Source organism: Perca fluviatilis, chromosome 24 (genome assembly GCF_010015445.1).
Source record: "Perca fluviatilis chromosome 24, GENO_Pfluv_1.0, whole genome shotgun sequence".
Classification (NCBI taxonomy): Eukaryota; Metazoa; Chordata; class Actinopteri; order Perciformes; family Percidae; genus Perca; species Perca fluviatilis.
In genome coordinates, this window is record NC_053135.1 from 11,247,864 (window position 1) to 11,275,000 (window position 27,137).

At 40.9% G+C, this 27,137-nt stretch overlaps 4 protein-coding genes across 7 annotated transcripts; 2 read left to right on the top strand and 2 right to left on the bottom strand.

Moving 5' to 3' along the window:
• The first annotated feature begins 929 nt into the window (after nucleotides 1-929).
• LOC120554136 (G-protein coupled bile acid receptor 1-like) lies at nucleotides 930-4,210 on the top strand. Its single transcript, XM_039792771.1, has 2 exons — nucleotides 930-1,039; nucleotides 2,230-4,210. Exon 2 carries the CDS (start codon nucleotides 2,298-2,300, stop codon nucleotides 3,324-3,326), a length of 1,029 nt encoding a protein of 342 aa, XP_039648705.1. The 5' UTR covers nucleotides 930-1,039; nucleotides 2,230-2,297; the 3' UTR covers nucleotides 3,327-4,210.
• Nucleotides 4,211-5,782: 1,572 nt separating this feature from the next.
• Nucleotides 5,783-12,789, bottom strand: LOC120554137 (keratin, type II cytoskeletal 8-like). 3 transcript variants are annotated; one of them, XM_039792772.1, is made up of 10 exons: nucleotides 12,672-12,789; nucleotides 12,205-12,448; nucleotides 10,008-10,216; nucleotides 9,304-9,364; nucleotides 9,050-9,145; nucleotides 8,702-8,866; nucleotides 7,921-8,046; nucleotides 7,594-7,814; nucleotides 7,462-7,487; nucleotides 5,783-6,738 (listed from the first exon to the last, which is right to left on the bottom strand). In XM_039792772.1, exons 2-10 carry the CDS (start codon nucleotides 12,430-12,432, stop codon nucleotides 6,449-6,451), a joined length of 1,422 nt encoding a protein of 473 aa, XP_039648706.1. In that variant the 5' UTR covers nucleotides 12,433-12,448; nucleotides 12,672-12,789; the 3' UTR covers nucleotides 5,783-6,448. The 3 variants fall into 3 exon arrangements, with proteins under 3 accessions (XP_039648706.1, XP_039648707.1, XP_039648708.1); XM_039792773.1 differs by having other exon boundaries at nucleotides 12,205-12,445; nucleotides 12,672-12,755; XM_039792774.1 differs by lacking the exon at nucleotides 12,672-12,789 and having other exon boundaries at nucleotides 6,600-6,784; nucleotides 12,205-12,466.
• LOC120554138 (keratin, type I cytoskeletal 18-like) lies at nucleotides 12,566-16,314 on the top strand. Of its 2 annotated transcripts, XM_039792775.1 has the most exons (8): nucleotides 12,566-13,118; nucleotides 13,247-13,329; nucleotides 13,488-13,644; nucleotides 13,756-13,917; nucleotides 14,034-14,159; nucleotides 14,909-15,138; nucleotides 15,479-15,513; nucleotides 16,103-16,314. In XM_039792775.1, exons 1-8 carry the CDS (start codon nucleotides 12,756-12,758, stop codon nucleotides 16,141-16,143), a joined length of 1,197 nt encoding a protein of 398 aa, XP_039648709.1. In that variant the 5' UTR covers nucleotides 12,566-12,755; the 3' UTR covers nucleotides 16,144-16,314. The 2 variants fall into 2 exon arrangements, with proteins under 2 accessions (XP_039648709.1, XP_039648710.1); XM_039792776.1 differs by lacking the exon at nucleotides 15,479-15,513 and having other exon boundaries at nucleotides 12,719-13,118.
• A 1,378-nt stretch (nucleotides 16,315-17,692) lies between these two features.
• arpc2 (actin related protein 2/3 complex, subunit 2) lies at nucleotides 17,693-27,119 on the bottom strand. The gene is made up of 10 exons (XM_039792780.1): nucleotides 26,896-27,119; nucleotides 25,509-25,543; nucleotides 23,893-24,005; nucleotides 22,399-22,444; nucleotides 21,976-22,162; nucleotides 21,462-21,555; nucleotides 20,673-20,799; nucleotides 20,471-20,571; nucleotides 19,310-19,410; nucleotides 17,693-18,209 (listed from the first exon to the last, which is right to left on the bottom strand). Exons 1-10 carry the CDS (start codon nucleotides 26,967-26,969, stop codon nucleotides 18,188-18,190), a joined length of 900 nt encoding a protein of 299 aa, XP_039648714.1. The 5' UTR covers nucleotides 26,970-27,119; the 3' UTR covers nucleotides 17,693-18,187.
• Between the last annotated feature and the right edge of the window lie 18 nt (nucleotides 27,120-27,137).

Here is a 27,137-nt window from a genome sequence, read left to right on the forward strand (position 1 = left end):
ATATTAAAGAGCAATATTTGATTAAATAATATTACATTGCTGTGTTTCATCATTTACTTCTACTTGTATACATTCATATATCATGCCCATTTATTTATTCATTTCTTAGTTATATTTTTTTTCCCTTGTCACTTTTGGGCCCAAAATCCTTTCACCGATGCTGAAATAAACACAAATGTTAAAAAAAAAAATTAGATCTCCCCACTTTCTCAAAACTCTGATTCCAGTCCACATTTCTAAAGAAAGTAGTGTTTGTACAGCTTCTAAATGTTCTGAAAAACAAAAATTTTTCACCCGAGACAGCTAAAAAAAAAAAAAAGCTAAAAAGTAAACTTCTTGGAGGATGGAGAGACATTCAAATAGTTTGATGTTGAAAGTAGTCATTCTCTTGGCTTGTAAATGTGTAACAAAGGAGAAAATTTAAACAGTTGGATGTATTTCCACTTCATATATTCATCCTTGGATTCTCTAACTGAGGTTTAGTTTAAGATCATAAATATTTGTTGCAGACATGTCTGGGGGCCATTATGGAGGACCAAACCTACTGATGTTACCATGTTCTTATCATTTTGAGGCTGCAGTGATAACAGCTCTCTATCCTCCTTCCATTCATGGGCAGTCCTGGGCTGTGGTGAACAAAAGCTGCAAGGGGCTGGTGGATGAAAGAGGGTACAAAAAACAGGTTAATAGGTGAAGGGTTAGTGGACACTACTGCTTCATCCTCAGCGTGACCAGCGACCCCCATCAGGAAAATACAGATATACAGTATACACGCAACTGCTGCCGCCTCCTCCCTTCTCCTCCTTCAGTGTGCACTTCCCCTTTAAAGTAGGGGAAGTGTCTCCCTTGTAGTGTGTGGTGAGGCTGCTGTGGCTGACTTGACTTTAAGGATTTTAAAGGATAAAGAACACAATCTTGTAATGTATGGTGCCTATGGATGGATGCATGCAGGGGAACAGGCTCGAAGTTATTTATTCAAAGTTATTAAGTTTTTTATTGAATCTAAAGCATACATGACTGGATTGATCATCCCTAAAAGGTAAAAGTCTTGTTGTTGTTTTTTTGTTTCAAAATGTTCATATTTTGCAACATTATGTATATCTGGTGATATGTTTTAAGTAGCATCATTGCTACTATATTACATCTACACGACATGGGTTGCAGGACATAACCAGGCAGAAAACATACAATGCAACCGAAACTGCGTTTAAGCAGTAATGTTGAAAAACCAATTTGTTTCTGTGTATTCATCTTTTAAAGACCCTTTAAAGGCAGTATTTGTTGAAACTGCAACAGGACTTTGATACCATAAAATTCCCTATATTGAGCTTGCTTGCAAATGTACATGGACAATGGAAATACTGGCATGTTGCAATATTTATTATTGGAGATTATTGCACATTGCAAACAATACTAATGGACATAAAGTGTAATCATAAACGCATATAGACATATAAAACCATGAATGAGTAGTACATTGTAGTTCATTGTGAGAATTTTCCTTGAGCATAAACAGACTTGAAATGAAAATGAAATGAATTGAAAAGTGAGACTAGTTTTATGACCTCCAGGACATGTATCACGTTCTAATATACAGAGACAAAGCAGGGTGTCACTCCAGAGTCCCAGCTGATGAATAATTGAATTTCACGTGCTCTTATCTCGGCTGTTGGCTAACAAAGGTTTTACGTTTGTTTTAGTGTTCAAGGAAAGGTGATATAAGTGGATAAAAATACAAACATCCTCCCTTTATTTCAATAAGGAGGGGTTCTCTTTTTTTATTCCCAATGATAGTTGTTTGAGAGGTAACATTGCTTGTCTTTAACTGAATGTAAACTGTAAGATTGTAGCGTTCATTATTTTTAAGAGGTTTCTATAACTGTATATTCCTGAACATCCAAAGTATACCCGTTCACAGTCTGACAGTTTTATCATTCTCATCTCTTTCTGGTTTGGTGCCACAATCCATCTCTGATAATCCACTCTGCTCCACCGCTACATTTTCTAATAAATCTCATTTTTCATCTCCGCTCAAATTGCATTCCCTCTGCACGTTTGTCCAAGCCTGTTTATGCTTGTTGAGCAATAACAACAAACTAGATGTTTACCCAGAAAGGTTAACAAAAACCTCAAGCTCGATCATAAATCTAACCCTAACCGTTACTTACACACAGTTCAGCTTCTGTGGCCACGGCCGCTACTTTTAACTTGGCTTCTCCTTCCCTGCAGGGTAGCTGTACCTTGATGGGAGTGGAGCCGGGCTGCAAACGGGGAGGAAGTCTGCAGATTCGGCATACATGATGGACTGGAACTACTCACGTGCTCTGCTCTCTGGGGAGCAGCTCATCTTTGCCATCACCATACCACTGTCGACCGCCATCATCTTGGCCAACCTCGTCATCATCTTGGGCATCGCCTGGAACCGCCAGCTCCACAACACAACCAACTACTTCTTCTTCAGCCTGTTAGTGGCAGATCTGTGCACCGGCGTGGCGCTGCCGTTCATACCATTAATGGGTCTGAACCGGGCGTTGAGTTTTAGCTCCTGCCTGGTGGCTCACGTTTTCCCAAACTTCCTCTTCCTGGCGTTCCTTTTCAACCTGGTAATGGTCCACTATGAGCGCTACATTTGCATCGTCGACCCCCTGTGCTACAACAACCTGTGGATGCATCGCAGATTCCCTCTGGCGTGTCTCGTGGTTTGGGCGCCGCCACTTCTGTACGCATCCCTACCTGCTTTCGGTTGGAATAACTGGACAGGGCCGGATTGGAACGGCTGTTGTGCAAGTAGCCCAAACACAACGCTTCTTTCAAACTGTTCAACGAACAAAACCACGTGCTGCTCGTACAGGCGAGTATTCCCCAACGCCTTTATCTACTTGGAGGTGTATGGGCTCGTCTTACCTGCTATTCTTACCATCGCTGGCATGACTGGCCGCGTTTTATGGATCACCCGAGGCCAGCTGAAAGACATTTGTCGCCTTCATCGATCGGTGGAGCGGGGAAGTCAGGCCTCGGACCGAGAGCAGAGGCTGAACATGCGGTACACTCGCTGCGTGGTGGCGGTGTCGCTGACGTTTCTCGCATGCTGGGTACCCTACCTCATTTACATGCACGCCTGCATAGCGTTCTTGATCAGCGACACCAAGTGGAGCTCCACTACTCACATCGTGCTGTCATGCACTGGCATTGGAAGCATGGCTGTGGTGCCGCTGGTGCTCGGCCTAGCTAACAGGCAGTACACAGAACCGGCATTCAAACTTCTCCAGAAACTCCGAGACAGATGGAGGCGAAGGACGCAGGGATCAGAGGAGGCGCCAGTCTGAGAAAATAACGACGAATATTTATGAAGGTTAATTTGGAAGAAATCATGATGCTCACTTTGATGCCCACAGTAAATTGACCAAGGCCATTGCAGTGATTCTTTCACAATTTAGTTATCAATGTTACTTTAAAAAAAAAAGTCCATGCATTGTTTTACACTGGGTTTGCAATGATCATTTCTGTATGTAGCTTCCCATTTCTGATGGTTTTCCATGACATTTTCATAATTCAGCGGACAATATTACTGTATAAGGAGATAGAATTGAAAAGATGAAGGAAAGTTAGTACGTGTAGTGACGACATTAAAACCAACCATCGTCTCAAACAAGCACCATTCGTGCTAACGTCAGTGTGCTAACTTGTTCACAATGCTAACATGCTGATATTTCGCTTGTATAATAATACCTATAATGTTAATTGTCATTTTGAGAACATTAGGAAGAAAGGTTATATAAAGTACCCTCGTATCAGTGTTGTACATCCTTTAAATATAACTCAAAGACATGTACAGTATATCCTCACTTCTCTTTGTGCTGCCTGCTCTGGATATCGTAACAGATTGTCCCCCATCTGTCACCCACCTCCCCTGAAATGTTTACTCCTACTTCCCTCACTAGTGTTTATCTATATGCTAGTATGCAAGCTGAAGAGGGGAGAGGGATGCACCCCCCCTGATTCATCTACGAGACATTAGTGCTTCAGCAAGAACATGCAGGAAAGAACTATGAAGGGAAAAACATGTGTGCATGTTAGTTTCTTCCATATTTAGATAAACTGTTTCAGGAAGGTTAAATACTGTAAAAGCAGGCTTCGGAGAAACATCTGCTGCTTCCAAATAACTGTATTTGAAGACTCAAAGATGTATTTGTTGTAAAGTTCCACTCAAGGGAAATTATCTTTTTTATTCAAGACTCGATTAAACACAGAATATGTGTCATGAGAAATGAGAATACTTTATTGATCCCCTTTGAAATTGTGAAGTTGCAGTTGCTCACAGTCAGATTTAAGGTTAAAAAAAAAAAAAAAAGAGTGAGAAAAAACTAGTCAATAAGTGTATGAAGTAACATAGCTAGCGTGCAAGAAATAAAAATGGAAGTTAAAGTAAAGTAAAAGTAGGTTAAGAAGATGTTACTACAATGAGGGATGGTACAGATGCTATGGGAGTTGTACAGTGTGAACATACAGTAAGTTGCAGCAGTGATCAAGTGGCTGTAACAATGTTAGACTGTAATAATGTCAGAAATGCAATTTGTTTCCCCCCCCAAACAAAGTGTGGTAGTAACTGTGTACATACAGTACGTGGGTGGAAAAGAGACAAGCTCATTTGGAGAAGCAGACTTTAATTAAATTGAAGAGCAATCAAGGTCTGAACTGTTATGGGACATTAGGAGCGATGAGATATCATCATGGGGTCAGGGTACACTATCTGTCCTTGTCCTGCTTTGCTAAGTCATGTTCCAGCAAGTGTTCCACATCGGAACAGTGTATACGTGTGTCCATAAGACCGAGGAGGAGGAGGAGGAAGGAAATAATGAAGACAGGACGTGACTGTCGGACTCCTAATGACTGACTGCTACCTGTATCATGTGGAAAGCTTCTGACAAACAAACACACTGTGCCCTAACTGTGTCTGGATTCTTTACATCTATATATTTGCTTTCTTTCTGAGGGTGAAATGAGAAGATTGATATCACTCTCATGTCTCTACAATACCTTAGCTTAGCCTGAAAACGGAGGGAAATAGCCTGCTCCAAATGTAACAAACTCTGCGTGTTTGAAAGTTTGAATTTGTCATTTTTGATAAGATATACCGTGTTAATTAGTATGTTTTATAGGCAGGGGTCTTCAACGTTTTTTAAACCAAGAACTCCTTAACTGAAAGAGAGAGGGAGCAGGGACCCCCCCACTACATATATTGTATAATTAAGTTGCATATTAAACAGGGCCTACAAAAGCGTGTAAGGTGGCCTAAAGCCTTTATACACACTTTTTTTCTGCATAGAATACTAAGCTATTAAAATAATAATTGTTGGCATCATTTAATGTTAAACATACCTGTGGCACAGTGAATCCGTATTAACTGTATCTGTGGATGGCTACCTTAGTAGAGCAGAGATTTATTTTTTGCTAATGATATGTTGGATTCATGTTAAGACATTTTAATTTTGGAAAAGAACTTTCCAAAATTAACAATAATTTTAGAGGCCCCCCCTGCAGTGACTCTGAGGACCCCCGGAACCCCCTGTTGAAGATCCCTGTTATAGAGTATCTCTGGACAGAGTCAGACAAGCTGTTTCCCCCCCTCTTTCCAGGCTTTTATGCTAAGCTAAGTAAATGTCTCCTGGCTCCGGCTATGTATGTAGTATGTAGAGTGGAATAGAAAATGTATTTCCCAAAATGTCGTTCTTTAAGTGACTATACTCTTGTGCGTTTATGTGAAAGAAAAAGAGAGCAGACATATTGTTCATGGTGCTTTGTTTATTTATAGCCTATTTGAGTTCTAAAGGTGCAGATACATGTGAGAGAAAGAGAACAATTCCAAAGCAGTATGAAAAGCCATTTCAAGCATTCAGTTCTACCCCAGATCCATGTATGCCTCCCGTTAATGTGACCTCGTGTAGGAAGCGTTATCTTTGTGAATATCCTTCCCGATATTAACAAGATGTTGTGCATCAGAACAGTTCCTCATTTTATTTTTCACATCATTAAGAAACCTTTACACAGTTTCTTTTTCTACAGAGACAAAATCTTATTAAGCTCAAAAAGCTATGAGAGAAACAACTGCAAGAAAGCTGAAACAAATACACCGATAGTACCAGGAACACAAGTCTTCGCCAAGGCAAAGAAAGATAAGAAAACCCTTTTTTAAAAAGCACTGCTCGACATAAACAAACTGTCTCCAACTTTAAGCACGAGTTCTAGAAAAATGACGTTCGACCTGCCAAGAAGCTATTGTTATTGTTATTAGACTGCAGAAAGCACACAAACTAAACATGATTATTGCATTTAAATACACTTTCATGACGATCCTTCCAAATTTTACTTAATTTAAATATTTGTTATTCACATTTTGCGGATATATTTCATTTAATGCTGCAGACAGAGGTGTGATGGACAGTGCCGGTCAGTCTTCAGTATAAAGGGAGCTTTCGGACACGACTCTGCCCGCCTCCACCTCCACCCGGATCAGCAGGCGTTTCTTCAAGGCGGGGTACACCGCCGGGACAGCTGTATCTACCGGGACGACTGTGGGTGCTGGGGCTTGTGGCTTCTCTGGTGGGAGGTGCTTCTCTGGCAGGAGGTGCTTCTCTGGCAGGAGGTGCTTCTCTGGCAGGAGGTGCTTCTTTGGCAGGAGGTGCTTCTCTGGCAGGAGGTGCTTCTCTGGCAGGAGGTGCTTCTTTGGCAAGTGAACGTCTGCGTGCAAGTAAGGACTTGGATTGGTTGGTTTGTTTTTAGAAATCTGAGCGAAAGAGAGGTTTTATTTTAGTGGGACACAAAACATGACTCAATCATGTAAAGGTTGATATGTATGAAATAGATGCAGGTTTTTTTTTTTGTTTTTTTTTTAAACCATGTCCAATTTTTATATATCTTAAGCCTATATGTTCTCATTATGTTAAATTTAGTTTTGTGTTCCTCTCAACCTTCCTCGTGTACCTCTAGTGATTTCCTAAATCTACATTTACCAGAACTCTTTTGAGCAACATCCTGACGGAAGATTTGTTGCTTTATTGAATTGAAAGACATGAATCAACGTTTTATCAGTGGTTTTCCAACCTGGGGGTCTGGATCCCCACAAGTAGCGCCCTCTATATAAAGGGCGCTACCCGCAAGGGGTCCCAAGACAAGTCCAAGGGGGATCACCAAATAATTAGTGGGACAGAAAACCAGACTTTCTTCCAAACTTTTTTTTCTTGTAAATTTCTTAATTTCAACTTTAGACATTTGATTAATGAGGGAAGCCCCCCCCAAAAAAGAAATTGGAACCACTGTTTTCAGCTCATTCAAAAAAAATCAAGCTACAGCTGCTCTGGGAATATTTTGACATGTTAATATGTCTCTAGTATCCTTAGAAAAAAAAAGAAAAAATCACCACAGAGCGACCAAATCAGAAAAATGTAACAAAGTGGCTCTCACCTGCGTGGCGCATATGGTAGTTCATTCTTCGCAGAGATGGATCAGAGACAGAGAGACAGACACCGTTGTTAGCGCGAGCCTTAATGCATTTATGATGTATTCTACAACAGACAGCAACATCATCTCCCATACCTCTGCTCCTCGCCCTCCAGCAGCTTGCGGTAGGTGGCGATCTCGATGTCCAGGGCCAACTTGAGGTTCATCAGCGCTTGGTGTTCGCGGATCTGTCCCGCCAAGTCCTGCTTGGCCCGTCTCAAGGCATCCTCCAGCTGGGAAATGTCGTCCCGAGCCTTCAGCAGGTTGTCTTCGCCTTCTGTCCTCGCGTCACTGATGTCCTTGTTCAGGGACTCTTCCTAACACAAAAAAACACAGTAAAAGAGAAAATCAGAGGCTGGTTGAATGGACAGGGTGTGTACTTATACACCTGAACTCTGGGAGTGTTTTATCTGTGATCACAACCTTCCTTTTGAGAGCTTCCAGGTCCCCGTTGAGCCTCTGGATGTGGCGCACCAGGTCTGAGATCTCCCTCCTTAAATCACGCACTTCCTGCTCACGCTGTCCTGCATTTGAGACCATGGCATCCATCTGAGGGGAAAAGATGGCATATTTCACCATGTCTCTTGGTAACTACAGAGCTGGTTTAAGAAGGGGTCAGCCCTATGTTCCCACAGCCCAATGGTCCCACAGCCCTATGTTCCCACATTTCTAAGAATTGATTTTTCACTGACAATTTTTCACTGACAATTAAGCCCTATGCTCCCACATTTCTATGTTTTTTCTTAAAATTAGGCCCTATGTTCCCACATTTCTAAGATTTTCTTAAAATTAGGCCCTAAGTTCCCACATTTCTAAGATTTTCTTAAAATTAGGCCCTATGTTCCCACATTTCAAAGATTTTTCTTAAAATTAGGCCCTATGATCCCACATTTTCAAAATAAGGTCTTGTGTTCCTACATTTCCCTTCAATTTAAGCCCTATCCTCCCACAACATTTTTTAGGGTTAGGGGGATGAAATCTGATACAAATTTATAAATAAAAAAAGAAAGAAAATGTAGGGACATAGGGCCTACTTTTGGAAAAAAATCTTAGAAATGTGGGAACATAGGGCTGTGGGAACATAGGCATGCTCCCTTTAAGAAAAGCTGTAAAATTTAAAGATGGTAAAATGTACTGCTAAGTACTAGTACAATGTACTGCTAAGTACTATGTCTTATTCTTTGGGTATAATTTCCCCCCCCACCTTTTTCTGGTTCCAGTGCTCGGCTTCGTCCCTGCTGCGGGCAGCCATGTTGGCATACTGATTCTTGACATTCTCGATGATCTCGTCCATGTCCAGAGACCGTTTGCTGTTGTCACGTAAGACCACTGTCGCATTCTGGACGTGCGACTCCAGCTCCTTGAGCTCCTACGGGAGGGGGCAGACATGGGCACAACAGAGCTAGTGTGAAAAAAAAATAACATCTTCTGTTTTTCAAATTCACTCCTTTTATGTTCAATTGTCACATGTCCCCTTCAGGCCCAACAGGTTGTAGCTTCCACAGAGCAGAGGTAAAGAGGCATAAAAAAATAAAAGAAACCCCATCAATACCTCGTCATAGCCAATCCTGAGGAACTCCAGTTTTCCAATCAGGTCCTCCAGCTCCAGAACCAGATCTACTGCCTCCAATTGACCTTCATCTACATCCTGTTACAAACATACGCATTAAACCCATGTATGTATGCGATATAATACAAAAATACTATTGCCATAATGTATTTCAAATGTGGGAATTAGTGAATTAGAGTGTTTACTATGTTTTCTAAATGGTTGGATATATAAGCAGCACAAGAAGCTGAAAGTACCTGTTTCTTGACAATAAACTCATTCTCCAGGTCAGTTTTTTTCAAATATTCCTCCTCATACCTGAAAAATACAGAAAATAAAGTGTGAGAAATTAATTTGTGTGGCAATAATGACATAGTTTTGAGTCCTCTGGGTTTATATTGATATGTACTGTATATGAAATTTCCCAATTTGGGATCAATAAATCTAATACTGTGTTTGCAGCTGTGGAAAACAGGGAAATCAGAAATGGCTTCTCTTCATGTAACATAATATTACCCAAATCAGGAAATCTAATGTGTCTTCTTTTTTCTCATTTAAAGACACAGATTTTTAAAATTAAAATTCTGTTGTTGTTTGAATTTTACATTCAAAGAAGGATGTGGAAACCCTGCATATTATGCTTCACTATGAGGAAATTGAGGAGTTTTTTTATTTACTTTTACTTCTAATAATTAAGTACATTTAACATCAGAAAATTACTTTTGATACTTAAGTGGGCTACGATAAACATCGTTAGGACTTAAGACTTTTCCTCAAGTAATATTCTAAAAGGTGACTTTAACTTTTACCAAAGTCATTTTCTGGTAAGATACTTGCACTTTTACTCAAGTATTGCTTTCAAGTACTTCACTACTATACTGTACTATACAAGACTATAGTGCAGGTAGGACCAATGGACATATTGATAGTTGATGGAGGTTTATGTCATGGACCCGCTGACCTCTTCTTGGTGTCCTGCACCTCCTCCTGGTTCTTGAGCAGTGCAGCATGCAGTTTTTCTTGGTCGTGGAGCAAGTTCTCAATCTGCTGCTCCAGCTCGTTCTCCAGCTGCTTGACCGTGTCGTCGATTTTCCCCTCGTAGTCCTCCTGCTCCTTGAGGATCTTCAGCTTCGTGTCGAGCTTTTTGTTCTCATCCTCCAGGTGTTTCATCTAAGTCAGAGGCAGACAACGTGGAGGGGGGGAGGGGGGGTGGGGGGGGGAGATGGTGAACAGAAATCCAAGAAGAAAACAAAACATATGCTACATTTACAGTAAAGTAACTGCAAACAAATATATAAAAATATAAAAATATTGTCCCATGATGTCATGTGATGGTGTAGAATAAATGTGAGGAATGCCAGGTCTGTGGCTATATGCCAAGTTTTGCACAATCCAAATATGTAGGTGTAGCCCCACCTGCTGGCAACAGAATAACATGGGGTTTTAGCGGTACTGAGTAATTTATAAATTCATATAATTTTGGATTAATGTATGACATTAAACAAATCATGTTATTTATCATTTTCTATACAGTTTAAGGTAGGTGGCAGGATAAATTAGTTTTAAAATCTAATCTTAAAATATCTTACGGTTTTAATTGTACTTGGCTCCAGATGCCCCGTGAAGGGCTCTTGCTTTTAGTGCGGGAGAATAACAATGCGCATGCCCACAGCTAATTGCCCTGCTGCAATTTGATTGGCTGTTTGCCAAATACTGTTGTCATTTGCTCATAGTTGGCAGCCGTTAGCATTTCTTTGAAAGGAGATAGTAACTGCGGTCACCATGAACGATGTGGGTTACCTTCTACAGCACACATTTGAAAGTCTGTCTTCTGCAGAAAAACTTGAGATGGAACACCTAAAATGCCCACCAGCTGCTGCGAGATATTTTTATAAACCAAACCTATGTTAAAATAATCAGATTAACCTTGGAGTGGCAACAAATGACTAACTGCTATTGTTAGCTTGTCAGAGAAGACACTTTTTCTTTTCTTTTCTTTGTTTTTAACTTTCCGTGTGTGTTTGAATTCGGGGAGGGATGGTATAGCTACCTGGTAAAAAAAACTGGCCACTTTTTTAAAAAAAAACCAAAAAAACAAAAAAAAAAAAAAAAAAAAAAACAAAAAAAAAAGAAAAAAAAAACAGCTAATGGCTATATGTGCGCAACCGATATCACCTGTGTTAAATTGTGTGGGAAATGGTAAATAGCGCATTATGTCAAATTGTGTTTTCTGGTTTTGCATCTGTGCAAAGTAGTAGTTTCCCCACCCTTTATTTTCCACTTAAAAACGCTGTGTATTAGTTCCATCCAATTTACTCAAAAAACAACACTGTAGTCTACATTGAATCCATACATAGCCTATTTCAGGTCATGTTGACGCCTGACGGACTGAAGACCAATAGACCAGAATTATCCACAAGATGGCGTCCTTTGTACCTCCAACATTGTTTTTACATGAAGTGAAGCTTGTAAAAGGAGACACTTTTCATGGCCTCAGGTCGAATTAATTACCGCAGAAAGAGCTGGCATATGCTCCAGGATAAGAAGAGTTTTTTTTATAAATACGATATCCTCCACTAAATTATGGGCTTGTTTTTTTTTACTTTGAATTGTATAGTCTACTAAACTTAGCAAACAAGTAAATGAGTAGCCGATACATCAAACTAAATAAATTACAAATACATTAAAAACAATGAAAATGACTTAAACATAGGCCTATTGAATTAAATAAATTATTTGGAATATATTTATTTTTTAGAATAATATTCCGCTAATAGGCTACACAACACCATAAACGGGGGATACAATACATTAAACACTGTTCTTATGACTTAGTTTTTTCTTAATGTTTTTTTTTTAACGTTTATTCATTTAGAAATAAATACATTTTTTGTATTAATTTATTCAATCGAAACACCAAGGGGGAACAGGTGGGAACACACCACACAACAGCGAAGAGAAAAATAAATAAAAATAGAAATAATAAGAAACACAAAGACAGAAAATAAGACATGCAAGAAATGGCACAAAAAAATAAATAAAAATACAATAAAAAAAAATAAAAGAGGGGGCAGCTCCACTGTGTGTGTGCGCGAAATAAATACATTTATTATTAGGCCATTATAAACTAAAAAATCAAATAGTAAAAATTTACACACCTTGTCAATCAACCTGACGAACTTGTCATTGAGTCCAACCATGTCGTCCTTTTCCCTGGATTTGCCCGACGGGTCGATCCCGTTTTGACTCGGGTTGCTTTTGAGCGGTCCCGTGCTGCCCGGGGAGTAGGACTGGCTGCTGTAGTCTCTCGGTTTAGACATGTTGCCGTTTGTAACCGCGAGGAGAAACCCAGGAACTGAACAGATGAGCGACGAAGGTACCTGCATCCCTGCAGATCACCTGCTTTTAAGGGGGACAAGGACCATCCGTCACCTCCCCCAAAACTTTGCATGCGTCCAATCAAGAGAGGACAAGTACAAAATTCCAGGGAAAAATACAAAAAGATCTACATGAAATACTTGAATTTTGAGTCTGAACCAGTTTGTCCAGGAGTGCTGGGCACCAGAAGCCAATGGCACCGCTGGGGGCGGATTCATGCGTAAAAAACCCCAGGTATAAAACCTACCTGTAGCCTATCCATTACATCTATCAAGTGACTCTCTAGCCGAAAACGCTCTCTGTCGCTGTCAACTCTCTCTCTCATTCAATCATGCCTTCGAACACCGCTGCCAGCATGTTTGGCGGAGCAGGGGGAAGGGGTTCTAGGGCGTCCGTGGCGAGCCTGGAGGGGCTGCGTAACGTGCTGCGCAACGAGACGGAAAGAGACGCCGCTCCAGCGACACCTGCGGCTGCCGCTCCCGCTCCGGCCGCGCCTGCCGCCCCCGCGGACGACAAGCAGACACTTCGGGGTCTGAACGGCCGGCTGTCCGACTACTTGGACCGGGTGAGACAGCTGGAGAAGGAAAACGGCGATCTGGAGAAACAGATTGATGACATTTTGGCCAAGAGGAAAACACCCGAGGTGCGCGACTGGGATGAGGTGGAAAAACCCCTGGATAACCTCAAGCAGAAGGTCAGTCAGCACATTGCTTTCTTACTTTTATTTCTGAGAAGAATTCAATTAAATAACTTTGGGTTTTTGATACATTTTTGAATCCAAATGACGAAATGACCGGTAAAATCACGCATTCATCTCCAAAGATCAAAGACATCACCAAGGACAACGCCAAGCTGCTGCTCCAGATTGACAACACCAAACTGGCTAATGATGACTTTAAGAAAAAGTAAGTTTCGTGCAATCTTTTTTTTTTTTTTTTTAAACAAGATGGTCTTTGAGAAAGAAAAGATGGAGGGGGGGTCAGGAAATCAAAAGTTAATCATTCAGATTACAATTTAGACCAAAATAACACACTAAGAGTCAGTGGTGTTCCCCCGTGCACAGGCTGGACGATGAGAAAAAGGCACAGAAAGAATTAAAAAAAGACCTGAAGGATCTGAAGAAGACTGCTGAGGAGTCCAAGCAGAACCGCATGGAGACACAGAAAGAGATGGAGCTGGTGAAGGAGGAGCTCGCTCGCCTCGAGCAGGAACACAAAGAGGTGAGGCCGGAGACAAATAAAAAAACGCACACTTCAAGATCAACTAACAAAATTGCAGTTGTGTGGGAAAAAAACGGAGGCCAACTTGTAACCGCGGCTCCTTTTTTTTAGGAGGTGGATGTCCTGCGCGAGAAGATCAAGGACTCGGAGGTGACCGTGGAGATGGAGTCTCAGAACTCTAACCTGGCTGAGATCGTCGACAAGATCCGCTCCCAGTACGACAACCTCGCCAAGAAGAACCTGAAGGACACCGAGGACTGGTACCAGAACAAGGTGCGTTACCTGCTGGGCTCCTAAAGTCAGGAACATTGTTTTCTTCTTCTCTTTCTCTCTCCAGTCCACCACACCATCACCATCACCATCCCATTTCTCTCTCTCCCTGTCTCCAGTTTGAAAACATCAAGGTGGTGGAGGCCCAAAACAACGAAGTCCTGAACTCTGGAAAGTCCGAGCTCAAGGAACTGCACAAACAGGCCCAATCTCTGGATATTAAGGGCCAGGGTTTGAACAGCAAGGTAACCACGCACAAACCTATGTCTCACTGCCGTAAAATACAAGTATACAGCAAAATCTTAAAATCATGTCAGGAACAGTGGTGGTACTAATACCACACTGTAAAAAAAAAAAATACTCTGTTACAAGTAAAAGTCCTGCATTGAAAATGTTACTTCAGTAAAAATATGTAAGTATCATCAGGAAAATGTACTTGAAGTGTTAAAACCAAAAGTACTCAATGCAGAAACATCCTCACATCCTAGAACCAGTTGTGTGTGTAATGGTCTAATCATTTTGTTGTCGGGTAGTTTCATTTCTCATATTTTTTTTTAACTGAAGTTTACTTGCAACTAAAGCTGTCAGATGAATGCAGTGGAGTAAAAAGGACAATATTTCCCTCTAAAATGTAGTGGAGTAGAAGTAGAAAGTGGCATGAAAAGACTCAAGTAAAGTACAAGTATCTCAACATTTGTACTTAAGTACAGTACTTGAGTAAATGTACCTAGTTACATTCCACCACTGGTCAGGAGGAATAATTATAAAAAAAAAAACGCATGCAGTGTACTTGTCTTTCTCACAAGCATTCCTGACTGCCCTGTCATTACACTGTGAATCTGCTACTTTAAGCCAGACAAACTGTCATCGGTCTCACTGCCACCTGGATCTGCATGGAAAAGTCATGAGGTCAAATGTACAAAGACAAAAAAACAAACATGTGAGCACAGGACTCCAAAAAATGACCACAAATTCCCGCGTGTCTTCCTTTCAGATCCACAGTCTGGAGGAGGCCCTGAGGAGCACCAAAGTGGAGAACGATCAGCGTCTGTCCCCCCTCAACCAGCGGATCCTGAACCTGCAGGCGCAGCTGAAGGAGGTGAGGGAGCAGGTGGAGCGCCACGTGGAGAACAACAAGGACCTGGTGTGCGTGAAGATGAAGCTGGAGGCGGAAATCAATAACTACCAGCGACTGATGCAAGACATGACCGCCGATAACGAAAGGTGAGGACGGCGGCGACGGCTCAGAGATACTTCATGATGGTTGTGTGATGTCAGAGAGCTTTAGACGCTATCCTATTGGCTCAAAGGAAATCCTGTTGTTGGGTACACACACAGCTCTGCCCTGGGCAAATTGATACTTGGATAGAAAACAAGGCTAATAAAGTCAAAATTTCATTTCTCACAAATTTTCGCTGGCATTTCTGTCATTTGGTATGGATGGACTGCTCTTCTCTGGTCCATGGAGCTTTTACAGAAATAGTTTTACATTTTGGGAAATAGAAACTTCTTGGTGTACCTGTTTCTTACTTCTTGGCATACTTGTCCTCCTCTTCCCCGACAGCTCGGAGTTTTCTATAGAAGATGCGCTGGACAGCGGTGAGTTCTGGATCAAGCCTTAAAAAATAAAATGACAAAGCCTCCAGCATGTCCGTGCTGTGATCTGATTCAAACATTTATCTCTACCGCCTAGTCGAGTCCTGGGTCAACGACTGACTGAGAGGCTTTCTAATTGGCAACTTTTCCACCTTTTTGTATTCTTTTAAAATCGGAGTGAAACGTGAAATCTTTTCCCCACATCACTTCTCGAAGGACTTTTGGAAATATGCTTATTTGCGCAAAAGTGAGATGAGAAGGTCGATACCACTCTCTGATTATCTTCTCATCTGACCCTGCGCCAGAAAGCAAATAAGCACATTTCCCAAACTGTCAAACGATTCTTTTTATTTATTTTTTTTAAAGCCGATCACGTCACTAAACTGCACTCATGTGTTGCCATCACGTTGCATCCCTGTAACTGCATGCACACTACACAATGTAATGATCAATCACAAAAAAGAAAATCTCCTCTTTGTTCTGTTCTTGCTCACTTTGAGTAGAATTGCACAAAGGTGAAAGGAAAGCTGAAGGGCCAAAAAAGGATGCTAAACATTTAAATGTTAAATGTGATTCATCCTCTTGTTTCCAGACCAGCAAAAGCCTGAGGACAAGGTGCCCAAGCAGCAGTAAGAAGTGAAAGAAGCAGCCCAAGAGCAAAAATAAGAAGGGTTCATCCTCTTCCTCGTCTTCTCCTTCCTCCTCCTCTTCCAAGAAGGAAGATGAAAAGCCCAAGAAAGAGGGTGAAGTGGCCAAAAGCCTCTTCTTAAATTGCTTTTTTTTTCTGTTACTCAGCCAAGTATCATGTGAAACTGTTCCCTACTGTTGCTGCCAAACCTGTAGTTACTAAGAAGCTCTCAGCAAATAAATGTTTGATTTCGAAAGAATGTCGCCCAGCAGTGTTTCTTTTACTCACTCTTTTGATACATACATTTTGGGTCCATTATTTAAATACTCATTTTCCTTCATTCAATTTACTCTAGTAATCACAAATTACAGTGATTCTCAACCAGGGAAACATTTGCATAAATTATGATTTAGACAAAAATGACGGAGAGCTAAAGCTGTCAACAGCTTCTGTCCAAGCGTAGTTAGTAGTATTCATGCAAACGTGTGGCATGTGTGTTTGTGGATTAACCATATTACTTGTACTCCTACTGAACATTATGAATTACATGTGAAGAAATAGAAAGGAACAATTATCTACTAAAGAAGAAGAGAAAAAAGCTGCCAAAATGTCACTGTCAGAATGTCAGAAGCACCTGTGATTTTGTTTTTGTTTAATTGTTTAGGTTATTTCATTGGTTTTAAAAGGATATCATGAGTTCAAGGATTGTGGAATTTCTCAACCAATACACAGGATCATGTAAAGGCAAGAAAAGACCAAACACTACAGTAAACTGTACAACTACTCTAGAAAGCTTACAAATATATTGTAATAAAATATATTTTAAAAGCCTTTATACCAATGTAGCCTTAGACACTTCAAAATCAAATTGAGTCCAATATATAGCTCAGTTTATAAATTTTTTTTTTTTTGGATTAACAGTTTAATTTTTTTTTAAAGACAATAAAAAAAAACATACAAATCGGTTAACTTAGATACAACCCCTTAGACAAAAATGATGACCAAATGAGATAACCATAATATTCAAGACAATAAAATACCAAAATAGACAAACTGTAAACCCAGTAGCCATATTATGTACTGTATATGTGATAAACCAAAAAGCAGTGTACACCTCTCCACAGCACATGGCTTTTTATGGTGCCCTCCAGAAAGCTTAAGTACTGTCCCCAATTTTTTATGTAAACATTAAATCTTGCAAACCGTTTGACATTTTTTTTCAAACGCTGCCATCCTAGCCATCTCACAAGCCCACTCCAGGATTGACGGCACCCCTTCATTCTTCCATCCGCTGGCTATTACAAATAGTCTTGGGCTGAATGAAACCTGGCTCCCTGCAATCAGACATTACTGTAGGTTATCATGTGTCCAAAATGCCTGAACCATACGTCCTCTTATCTAAGAAATTGTCCCTTTTTTCCTTAAACTTTGTAATATTGTCAAAAGGAAATAAGCATGACGAAGTGAATCAATTCAGACTAAAATATTCCGTGTGGACAAAACTCTGGGACACATAAGCAATTGTACGAGAGTCACAAAACCAGCACACATTACTACCAGGGAGATGCTTCATTTTTATTTTTTTTAAATGACAATGGTACAGACGACACAAAAGCACAGAGAGGGAGGGAGGGGGATTGAAATCATCCAATACATGGATATTACATGGTTAGGGTTGAGGGGCAAGCAAGAGTACCAAATGGAGTAAAAGATATCGTATCAAAAATTTCAATTTTGTTCTCATATATATATTTATATAGGACTAATAATTCTCTTTAACTATGCAAAGCAAGGAATGCCATTTTTTTTTTCCCCCATTTTTCTTGAGCCTGGGCTTTCCTGAAGTAGAGCCAACAATATTATTCTTTAATAAAAAAAAAAAAAAAAAATAGGAAAAAGACTGGACTGGTATTTGGGGCTGGGCGGGGGCATTTAGAGACATCCTGGAGTCCTGTCCGATGTGGCGGTGAGTCTCAGTGTAGCGCGTTTGGGCATGTCCACGGGGGGTTGAATTTCTCTGGTGGTGGGGGGGGGAGGGAGGGGTCAGCCTCAACGGGAGAAGGTCTTTCCACTGAAAAATCAAACAATAGAAGCATTAGACGCCACACAAAGAACATTACACCCAACAGATTATCCTCTTCTCTAGTACATACACACGCACACACAAGGAATAATGGGGAATAGGCTGATTTGATTTATTTTGTCAAATAAGCATATTTTAATAAACTATTCCTTTAAACTTAAACCTTTAAACTTAAACTTAAACTAAAAGCTTGAAACTGTAACAATGCATCGGTCCTGTTGATGATGTCGTTGAAACAGCTAAGAGACTGGATGTTGCAACATGAAGTAATAAAATCATTTATCGTTCGGTTGTGTTGGAACTTTGTTTGCCAGCACAATGACAGCTTCTATAAAATCCCTTTCATCTGTGGACTTGGCAATTAAACTTGATAGTGTTTCTGATATTTGTGGTATGATTTCTTGTAGCCAAACCCAGAATGCATGTGAAATGTTTCTCCCTCTTTGAGACTTACGAAGAAGGCAGCTATGGCAGTTCCCTACTTATTACAGTTTACACGTTGACCACAGAACAAAGACTCTCTGTGCTTCGACAGTATATATTTACCAATTATTTCACAGCTACAAGGGTAAAAAAATAAAAATAAACTGTGTCTGTGCAACTGTTCGGAGTTTTTAGCGAAGCAGAGAGCTGTAAAAAAATATTTTCTGCGAAAACAGTGGGGGCAAACACAGCCACACCGCAAAAACACAGATACAGAGGAAAAAGAAAAGGCAGAGATAGTGTATCTCAGAGCTGGTTGCTGCTTTCAACTGCAAGAATCATTCAGGGAAAATAATTCAGAAACATTACTGCAGCTCTTCATTTACCACCTTAACAGCGCAACAGGCATAGAGGTGGAGGCTTAAAACATTGTGACTAAGGATCCATAAAATTAAATGAATTAATGTTGAATTAAGCTTGAGTATGAAACGGTTGGATAAAAATCCTAAAATCTGATTGATGGCATCCAAAAAAAACAAAAAAAAACAAACATCAAAAACACAGAATCACGGCGTTGTGTCTTAACAATTAGATGAGCAAAACCTAAATCTGAGCAGTGGTGTAGAAAACGAGAGGTGGGTGTCGACAGGGCAGAGGCTACTCACGACATGGTCTTCATCTCTTTCTTCTCGGCATCGGGTCGAGCGCGGTTCAGCACCTTGAGGAATTCTGACGTCTTGGCCCTCATGCGTGTGTGAATGTAGGCCTGCGGGAGACAGGACGTCACGTGTGAGGAGATTCTCATCGCACGTGGAAGTGTCGAAAGAGATCATTTAATAAAACACAAAGATGCACCTGCACATTTTTATTTTGTGAAAAATAAGATGTCAACGTGCCGCGTCAGTGTCCTTGACGCAGCGTGCCGGGCCGAGGCAATAGCATAACAGTTGCTTTGACAGTGTATGAAACCACCCCGAACTGTCCCAGTAATCCATCAGTCTTGTCACCCACGCAGACACGCCGCTGTCCGAGGACAAAAACATCCAGACGCCATCCATTTGTGGGAATTTGTTAAATAGCACAAAAGCCTAACACATTCCTCTAATGAATGCCATCCAAAAAATGGCTTTGATTAGGGTTTTACAGTCCAGAAGAGTCCATTAGCGTGCATCCTTTTGTGTGTAGAGCGTACACAAACGCCCACACACATCCCTATAAACCTGTATGATCACTGAGGGCGGCAGAGCAGAATGCCGTCAGCTAGGATTGTTTGATCTCACCTATGGCTGATGGAACATGCTGTTAAAGAGGAAACTGTAGGAGTTGTTTGTAGCCTGTGATTAAAGCAGAGTTTCAGCTTGTAGTGTGACTTCACAGGCCTCCTAAATATGCATTTAGCTGCAGTTGGGCCTCAAACTTGGAATTCATGGTGTGACCTAAGGCCTTAAGCAATAAAATATCACAACAATTGACTGATTATCTGTCCAAACATAATGATGAAAAAAATAATTTCCAAACTCCAGAACTCATTGAAACTTTGGGGGGGAAATTGCATCACAATTATAGAGCCAAGAAAAAGAAAGACAAATACTACATTCATAAGGCCTCATTTAAATATCAGAGAGTGGATTGTTCCGGTTACTTTAGAGCTTCATTAGGAGATTCCTCAAACAAAATTGATCCGTCTACATCTTTGTGCGGTCTTTTCCAAAGGGTCTCCAAGACAAAATTGATCTGACCTTACAGAATATACATTTTTTAAATACTTAAAAAGGAAACTCCCAAGAACTTCTGGAGCATGTTTCAGATTTGTCGTTGGAACTGACCTTGGAGCACTTTATGTGGTAGTGCAGGTAGTCCCTGAAGGTGTGGATGAGGTTGATGGTGTTGTCTCTGGCATTGGCATTGGTGTGACGTGGGAACAAAACTGAAAACGTCCAAACACACACACACACACACGTCAAATTAGTAAAATTGGTTAAATAATTACAGTAGTTTAGCGTCAGCCAATTCTTAACAGATACGGACCGAAAGTGATGTATCCAATGTTGTCCCCCACAGCGGCATCTGTGTCCTTCAGCTCCAGTGGGGGCTCCCTGTGGCTGAAGAGCACCTGGGGGGCTGTGTGGCTGGCCCGCCGACCCTCTTTGAACTCCTACACAGAACAAGTAAGTGTACAGAAGGCGTTATTAACTTTACGTTATATAGTAAAACACAAGATAGTCAATTAATTAACTACTAGACATACAATTACACAAAATTTAAGGCTACATTTTTTTTTAGCTTAACAGCAAAGAAGGACATCTGGTCAGCTATGAAGATTAGCTTGTTAGCTACTTAGCTTATTTAGTTAGCTGCGGCCTGGTAGAGCTAATTTTAGGTTAGCTAGGCTAAGTAGCTAACTGAAATAAATTAGTACATAAATAAATAGGCTTTCAACTAACGGTGAGTGTGCTATGCTACATCATATTATTGCTCTCAATTCCATACAACATAGTAATGCCTCGTTCACGCAATGTCAGCCGAACAGGAAGAGCGGAAAAACTTGGGAGTGTTCACGCATTGGTCAAGGTTATTCAACCCCCATTGCTAGCCTTTTGGTCACATGATAAAAATAGCCATTTTCATTGTGCTTTGTTCAAAAGAGAAACTAGATATAAATTTCCTTTTTACTTAACTGAATCGACCAAGTTAATACTGGGTTTTAATTCAATGTAACTGGCAGCCACATTGCCTCTGGCTTGTTGGCTGGCTTGCTTCAGTCTAGTTTGAACTCACTGAATTTCCTCAATATTATGTACACGTGGCCTCACACACCTGCATGAAAACTTTGCCGATGATGACGTCGTCGTCGTCTTTGAACACCGTGCTGAACACCACGGTCACTCTGTCTTTCTTTGCCTCCAGATACCTGAGAAGAAAGAACATGTCAGATGGGCGAAAAGGTTAAAAAACATGAGAGCTTAATCCTGTGAGGACTACAACATATTTCCCACACAGAAGAGCTACTACAGGAGCTACAGAAGCTGTATAACATAGGTCCCCTATCATAGGTCCCTAGGCCCTATAATTAGCCCGTTTTCATTTTATTAGCCAACTAGGACCGTGAATTATTTTAATAGCCACAACTCCCAATAAATGAGTGTATTTATTTCACAAGGTCACATCTCAGTTAAATATCTGAAATTTGCATTTCTAAAAGGTTACTCATTACCCTCAAATGAGACACTTAGACTAGACACCAGCCACATAAATTCAGACCGAGCTCTTCCCTTCTGTTTTTTTTTTTTAAAAAACATCTGTAACTAAAAGCCCCCCCCCTCCTACGTACATGGACTCATCGTCTCTGTAGTGGACCACGGCCCTCTTCTCGCCCTCTTTTCCCTCTTCCTGGAACTTGAAGTACTTTTCAAACACTGAGGCGAAGCAGTTCCTCTTGAGCATCCCCGCCTGGTGGACAACCTCATCTTTATTGGCTGGAAGCGCGTCCAGGTCGTAGAGGAGGGACACGTTGTAGCCTGGGAGGAAAACGATCACAAACGGACCGATTGTACAAAATCTACATCGAGTAGTGGCTCATTGTCAAATCACTTCTTTTAAATTTCAGTTTCCAATTTAAAAAAAAAAAAAAAAAAAAAAAAATGAAAAAAAGGAAGAAGTGAGCTACCACAAACTAACAAATACGGGAGAATATGTAGAAATGAGGAACAAAGGGTATATGGTGCAGCGATCAGTAAATCATGTTAGAACTTACCAGCCTCCGCTGAAACGAGGAAATTCCCATAGACCCTCTTGAGCAGCTGCAATTAAAAATATGACCCTTATTTGCATCTTACTTCCAAATACAGAAGTGGAATATGTAAAAATAAAAAAAATAAAAAGCAAAATTACCTAATATATTAATACTTAAAAAGCTAAATCTTAGGTCACAGGAAAGAAAATGTAATTAATACAGGAAAACAGGACTGTAAAATCTTTTAAACATGGGATAATGACTGAAGATTATGTATATTTATTTTGCAAGACAAGGCTCTTAAAGTAGGCCCTGGTGCTGCTACTTGGATAATAGAATAGAGAAGGGGTCCCTAGAGTTAGGGAGATTGACGATTAGTTGCTTTCTTGTGACTGAACTGGTACTTTCGAAACCATTTTTTTGATCTTCAAAGCTCAAAGAAACTAGCAGAAATGTCAACAGCAATAAAAAGCTGAGCAAGAAAACAAACTCAATGTACAACAAAGGCCTTCTACTACTGCAGGAAGGAGGTGTGTAATTACACATAATGGATACCTGTCGCGTTGTGCGAGTGCGATCAACTTAGCAGGAATATGCAACTCAAACTCAGGTATGCCGATAATGTACCACCAAAGTTCAACAAAAGACAGAGTGTAGTACGCTATATTCTTCCCAAATTTGGTCGGACTTTGTCAAACAAAAGGCTTAGGTAAGAATGTGTGAGAATAAATGCGACCTCCCTCCACCATGACCGCTTTCTAAAATAAGACTTTTCACCGGCTGAATAACTGAACGGGAGACTGCTGAACCATTCACTTATCCCTCTGCTCTCGAGCTTTAGGGAACAAGGAGGGTAGCCGCTGGATTGCAGCCAAGACGTTCATGCACAGTGGCTGCTGTTGCTACTCGCAGTCAGCACTTCCTCGCCTGGGGTGAGTCACACAAACTCACTTCCTGTTTCTACCAGAAGCCTCGGCAGCTGCTCTTTCTTCCTTACATGGCAACAGAGCTCTCGTGGTAGAGGTGTGTGCGTGTGTGGATAGCAATCATGATCTCACTCTGCTATATACATTCAGCTCAAGATTGACGCCAAAACCAGACACAAATCAAACTTATCAGCATTCTTGTCTTGGATTCATGAGTGCCAATGGTTTTATTGTTGCAGCAGTGAATGTTTGCACAGTGACTGTAGGTTTAAACAGCTCACCTGTGTTTGAAAAAGCAATTGTTGACCTCTGCATGACCAGTTTATTTTTCACTGCAGAGGAACAGTGTGTGAGAAAACCCCACTTTTAAACTCAAGTTTAAACAACAAGAACATTTCAGCTCTACAACGTCATTTCAGACACAAAAAAAGTTTTTTCCAGGACGACTTGCAGACACCGTGGTTTGTTTACACACAGTATGTGAACCTGTGTCGAAGGACGTGAACATGGGCATTTAAGATTTGAAAGCACCCAGAACCGAGTGTTCCGTGTTCTTTATTTACGCTGTTCCCTCATCCGTGGGTCGTACCTCGTCGGCGCCGTGCTCCTGCAGCTCCTTGTAGAACTTCAGGGAGATGCTGACCATCACTTTGGTCTTGTCCCCATTGGGGTTGGAGATGTGGTACAAGACGCCATCGAAATCTGCAGCAGAGATGAACGTTAAACACGAAAGCCTGCGGGTAATTCATGAGTAATTAAATCAACCTCCTAACCCGTTCCTTCCGGCAACTTGACACAACTGACGCATTCTCCGCTTGGGACAATTGTGCCACCTTAAATAGTAACCGCATTTCATGCCGATATATTAGACTATTTCAGTCAATTACATAATGTGAGATGTAACTCTATGATCCCCATTTCAACCTGGTATTAAAATCCGATCTAAGCGATCCTATCTAGGCTCCAAGTACACTTGTACACAAAGTACTCTGGGGATGCATTGAGATCCGTTCACTCAGATTACATTTGGAGGTGGTTTAGGCACATATGATCACATTATTTTAGCAGCGTGTACATGTGTGTGTCCTGGGCCCCATTAAGGACCACCTAACCCAACTGTTGATGTTGTTATACGGATTGGATCTTTGGATGTATATTACTGTCGGGTGTTTTTGTTCCGGTGCTGCCTGCTCTTATATCCCCCTCCTGTCCGGAGCTCTGTGTCTGGAAAAGGCAGCCGCCAGAAGACAATATCCTTACTTTTTTTGTTTCATAACCGTCACCAAAATCATGAATATGTAGGACATTACTGACATCATTCCATGTCTTACTTCGCAACTTCTCCTTTTGCTATTTAGAAGCCGGCAAGTCAGAGTGGTCAATTCATTTCTTATAAATTCTATAATAAAAAGTCCCCCCATTATTTAGTTACTTAAAAGCTTTTATTATAAAGTGGCAAAATCAGGAAATGTAAAGTTTTTAACAGCATGTAACTTATCATTACTCCTATAAGCTAACATGAAAACGTAAAATAACTTTTTAAAACCTCCTTCTCCCCTGCCTGACAGACTGTAGGCAGCGCACATTTCTAATGTATAATTCGTTGAGTTACAACTGAAATGTACACACACTACCCAACTACTGGTATGTGCAAATGCAAATGCTGTAAATAATTATTTACATATAGAGCAAAGAAGTGAGATCTAATCACAAGTGGTCACTTTAGGACGCATTTGGAGTCACATTCTACTGCCAGGTGGGACGCTTCTGGAGCTGTCCCCTTGTGGTCGGACGACTCCGATCCAATTTTAATACCAGGTGGAAATGCGGCCGGTGTGTCATCTAGCAGCAATTACTGGCAGGGCTGACGCATTTGCAACAGGTTGACTACACAATAGGAAGATAACTGGTGTTAGGACAACTGCAAAAGCACATCTAAATATCTGTATCACATCCAGCAGTAGCGTTGAAACTTTATAATAGTCATAGTGCTAAAAACAGTAAGTGATTACTCAGTAGACGGACAAATGGTTGACTCCACCAATGTAGGCTAGTAGTAATGGTTTGGCTTTACTTAAGATAATGTCATTACACCTTCAAGACATTAAAGCCGACCAGAATAACCATGCTGTTAATCAATGGTGTGGTAACACAAAGACATTCAAAGAAACGACATCCAGCCGTTAAGACGCAAAATAAACTCACCTGCAAATGTCACATCGACGGCCTCGGGCTTGGTTCTGCAAGGAGAAAATAAAATGACAGAGATGCATGGTTGGAGCATAAAGAAACTAGCCATAAGTTGTTAAGCCACATATAAATGACATAATACTGTACCGCTCAGTCTGTGTTACATTTAACCAAATCTCCTCTTCATATTAACAGCCAAAGTCATTTTTGGGGGCAAAAATACCAACAGTTCCAACAGTTACATTCGATAATGTAATATATTTGGGTTTTGCACTGTTAGTTGGACAAAACGTGCGATTTAAGGCGTCACCCTTGGCTTGCGTGATTTTTCTGACATTCAGACTAAACAGTTAAAGTTCAAGGTCTTTATTTATCGAGTGCACAAACATTACAGGGAAGCAGTCATTGGGTAAATCATCTTCCTTCAACAATGCTAATAAAAAGGTGTATGAGAAAGAAAGTGGACGATCACGCAGTTAAAAAAAAATGCTAATCTAAACTCAAAGCAGTGCAAGTTAAGATAATGAATAAAATATACATAAATATAACCATAACAGTCAATCAATCAAGTAAATAATCAGCAAATGAATAGATTGTGAAAATGATAGCTGTTTGCAGCCCTAGATGCAACATCGGCAACAACAACAAAATAATTCAGCAACTGTGAAAAGTGTCTATGCTCAGATTTCAAGCTAAGACCATAGTGCACCATAGGTGTTCACAGGGCACAGACTTGACTCAGCTTGACTAAAGGAATGCGGAAGCTGGAGAGATGGGCGATGGTTAGCTAGCTAGCTAACAAGTAGCCGCTAACTGGTTATATGGTGCTGTGGAAAGCAAATAATTGGCTTGTATTAAGTGAAAAACACCAGCCGAAAATATAACAGCATTAGCCATATCTGTGGTTAACCGGATAGGAGTTTTTGTTCTCTCGACAGACCTGGACGTGTCAAAAAAACAAAAAACAAAAAAACACTGTACTCCTTAGAAAATGTATTTCAATAGCCGTAAAGCCTGGTTTAACCCCCTTGTTAATGCGAGAGACACCATTAATCTTTTTTTTGGGGGGGGCAGGTCAGTAATGGCAACATAATCTAAAATGTTATTTCACCTCCACGGACTGTTGGAAATCATTAGCTAGGGTTACAAACTGTGGCACATCACTGACCGTGCAGACACACCCCAGCTTTGGGCAACACAGTCACGGCAGATCAGCAAGAAAATACACAAACAACAAATACTTATACTAACTAGCTGACTTGTGCAAAGCTACATACGTTTATCAACTGCATCCGACCCCCCCCCTCCCCGCTTCATTAAATGCAGCCATCATCTTCAGTGTAAAAAAGGGGAAGCTAGCTGACGTTAGCAATGCTAGCCAGGTGTAACATTGATTTCTCACCCGTTGGATGCGCCGTCAAACTTCAACGACAGCGTCTCTTCTATAATGCGGTTGTTGATTTCTAACAGGATCATCGCAGCGGATGCGGGTGTCGAGGAAAAAGGGGGGAAGATCGGTGCTGTTTGGTGGGATTAGCCTCTTTGTGTCAAATTCTGCAATTTTTTTTCCTCCCTTGACAGTCCTGACCGCTTCCGTCGAGGCTCCTTCCGCCTGTCTCTTCCGCGTATTTTACACTCAGGACC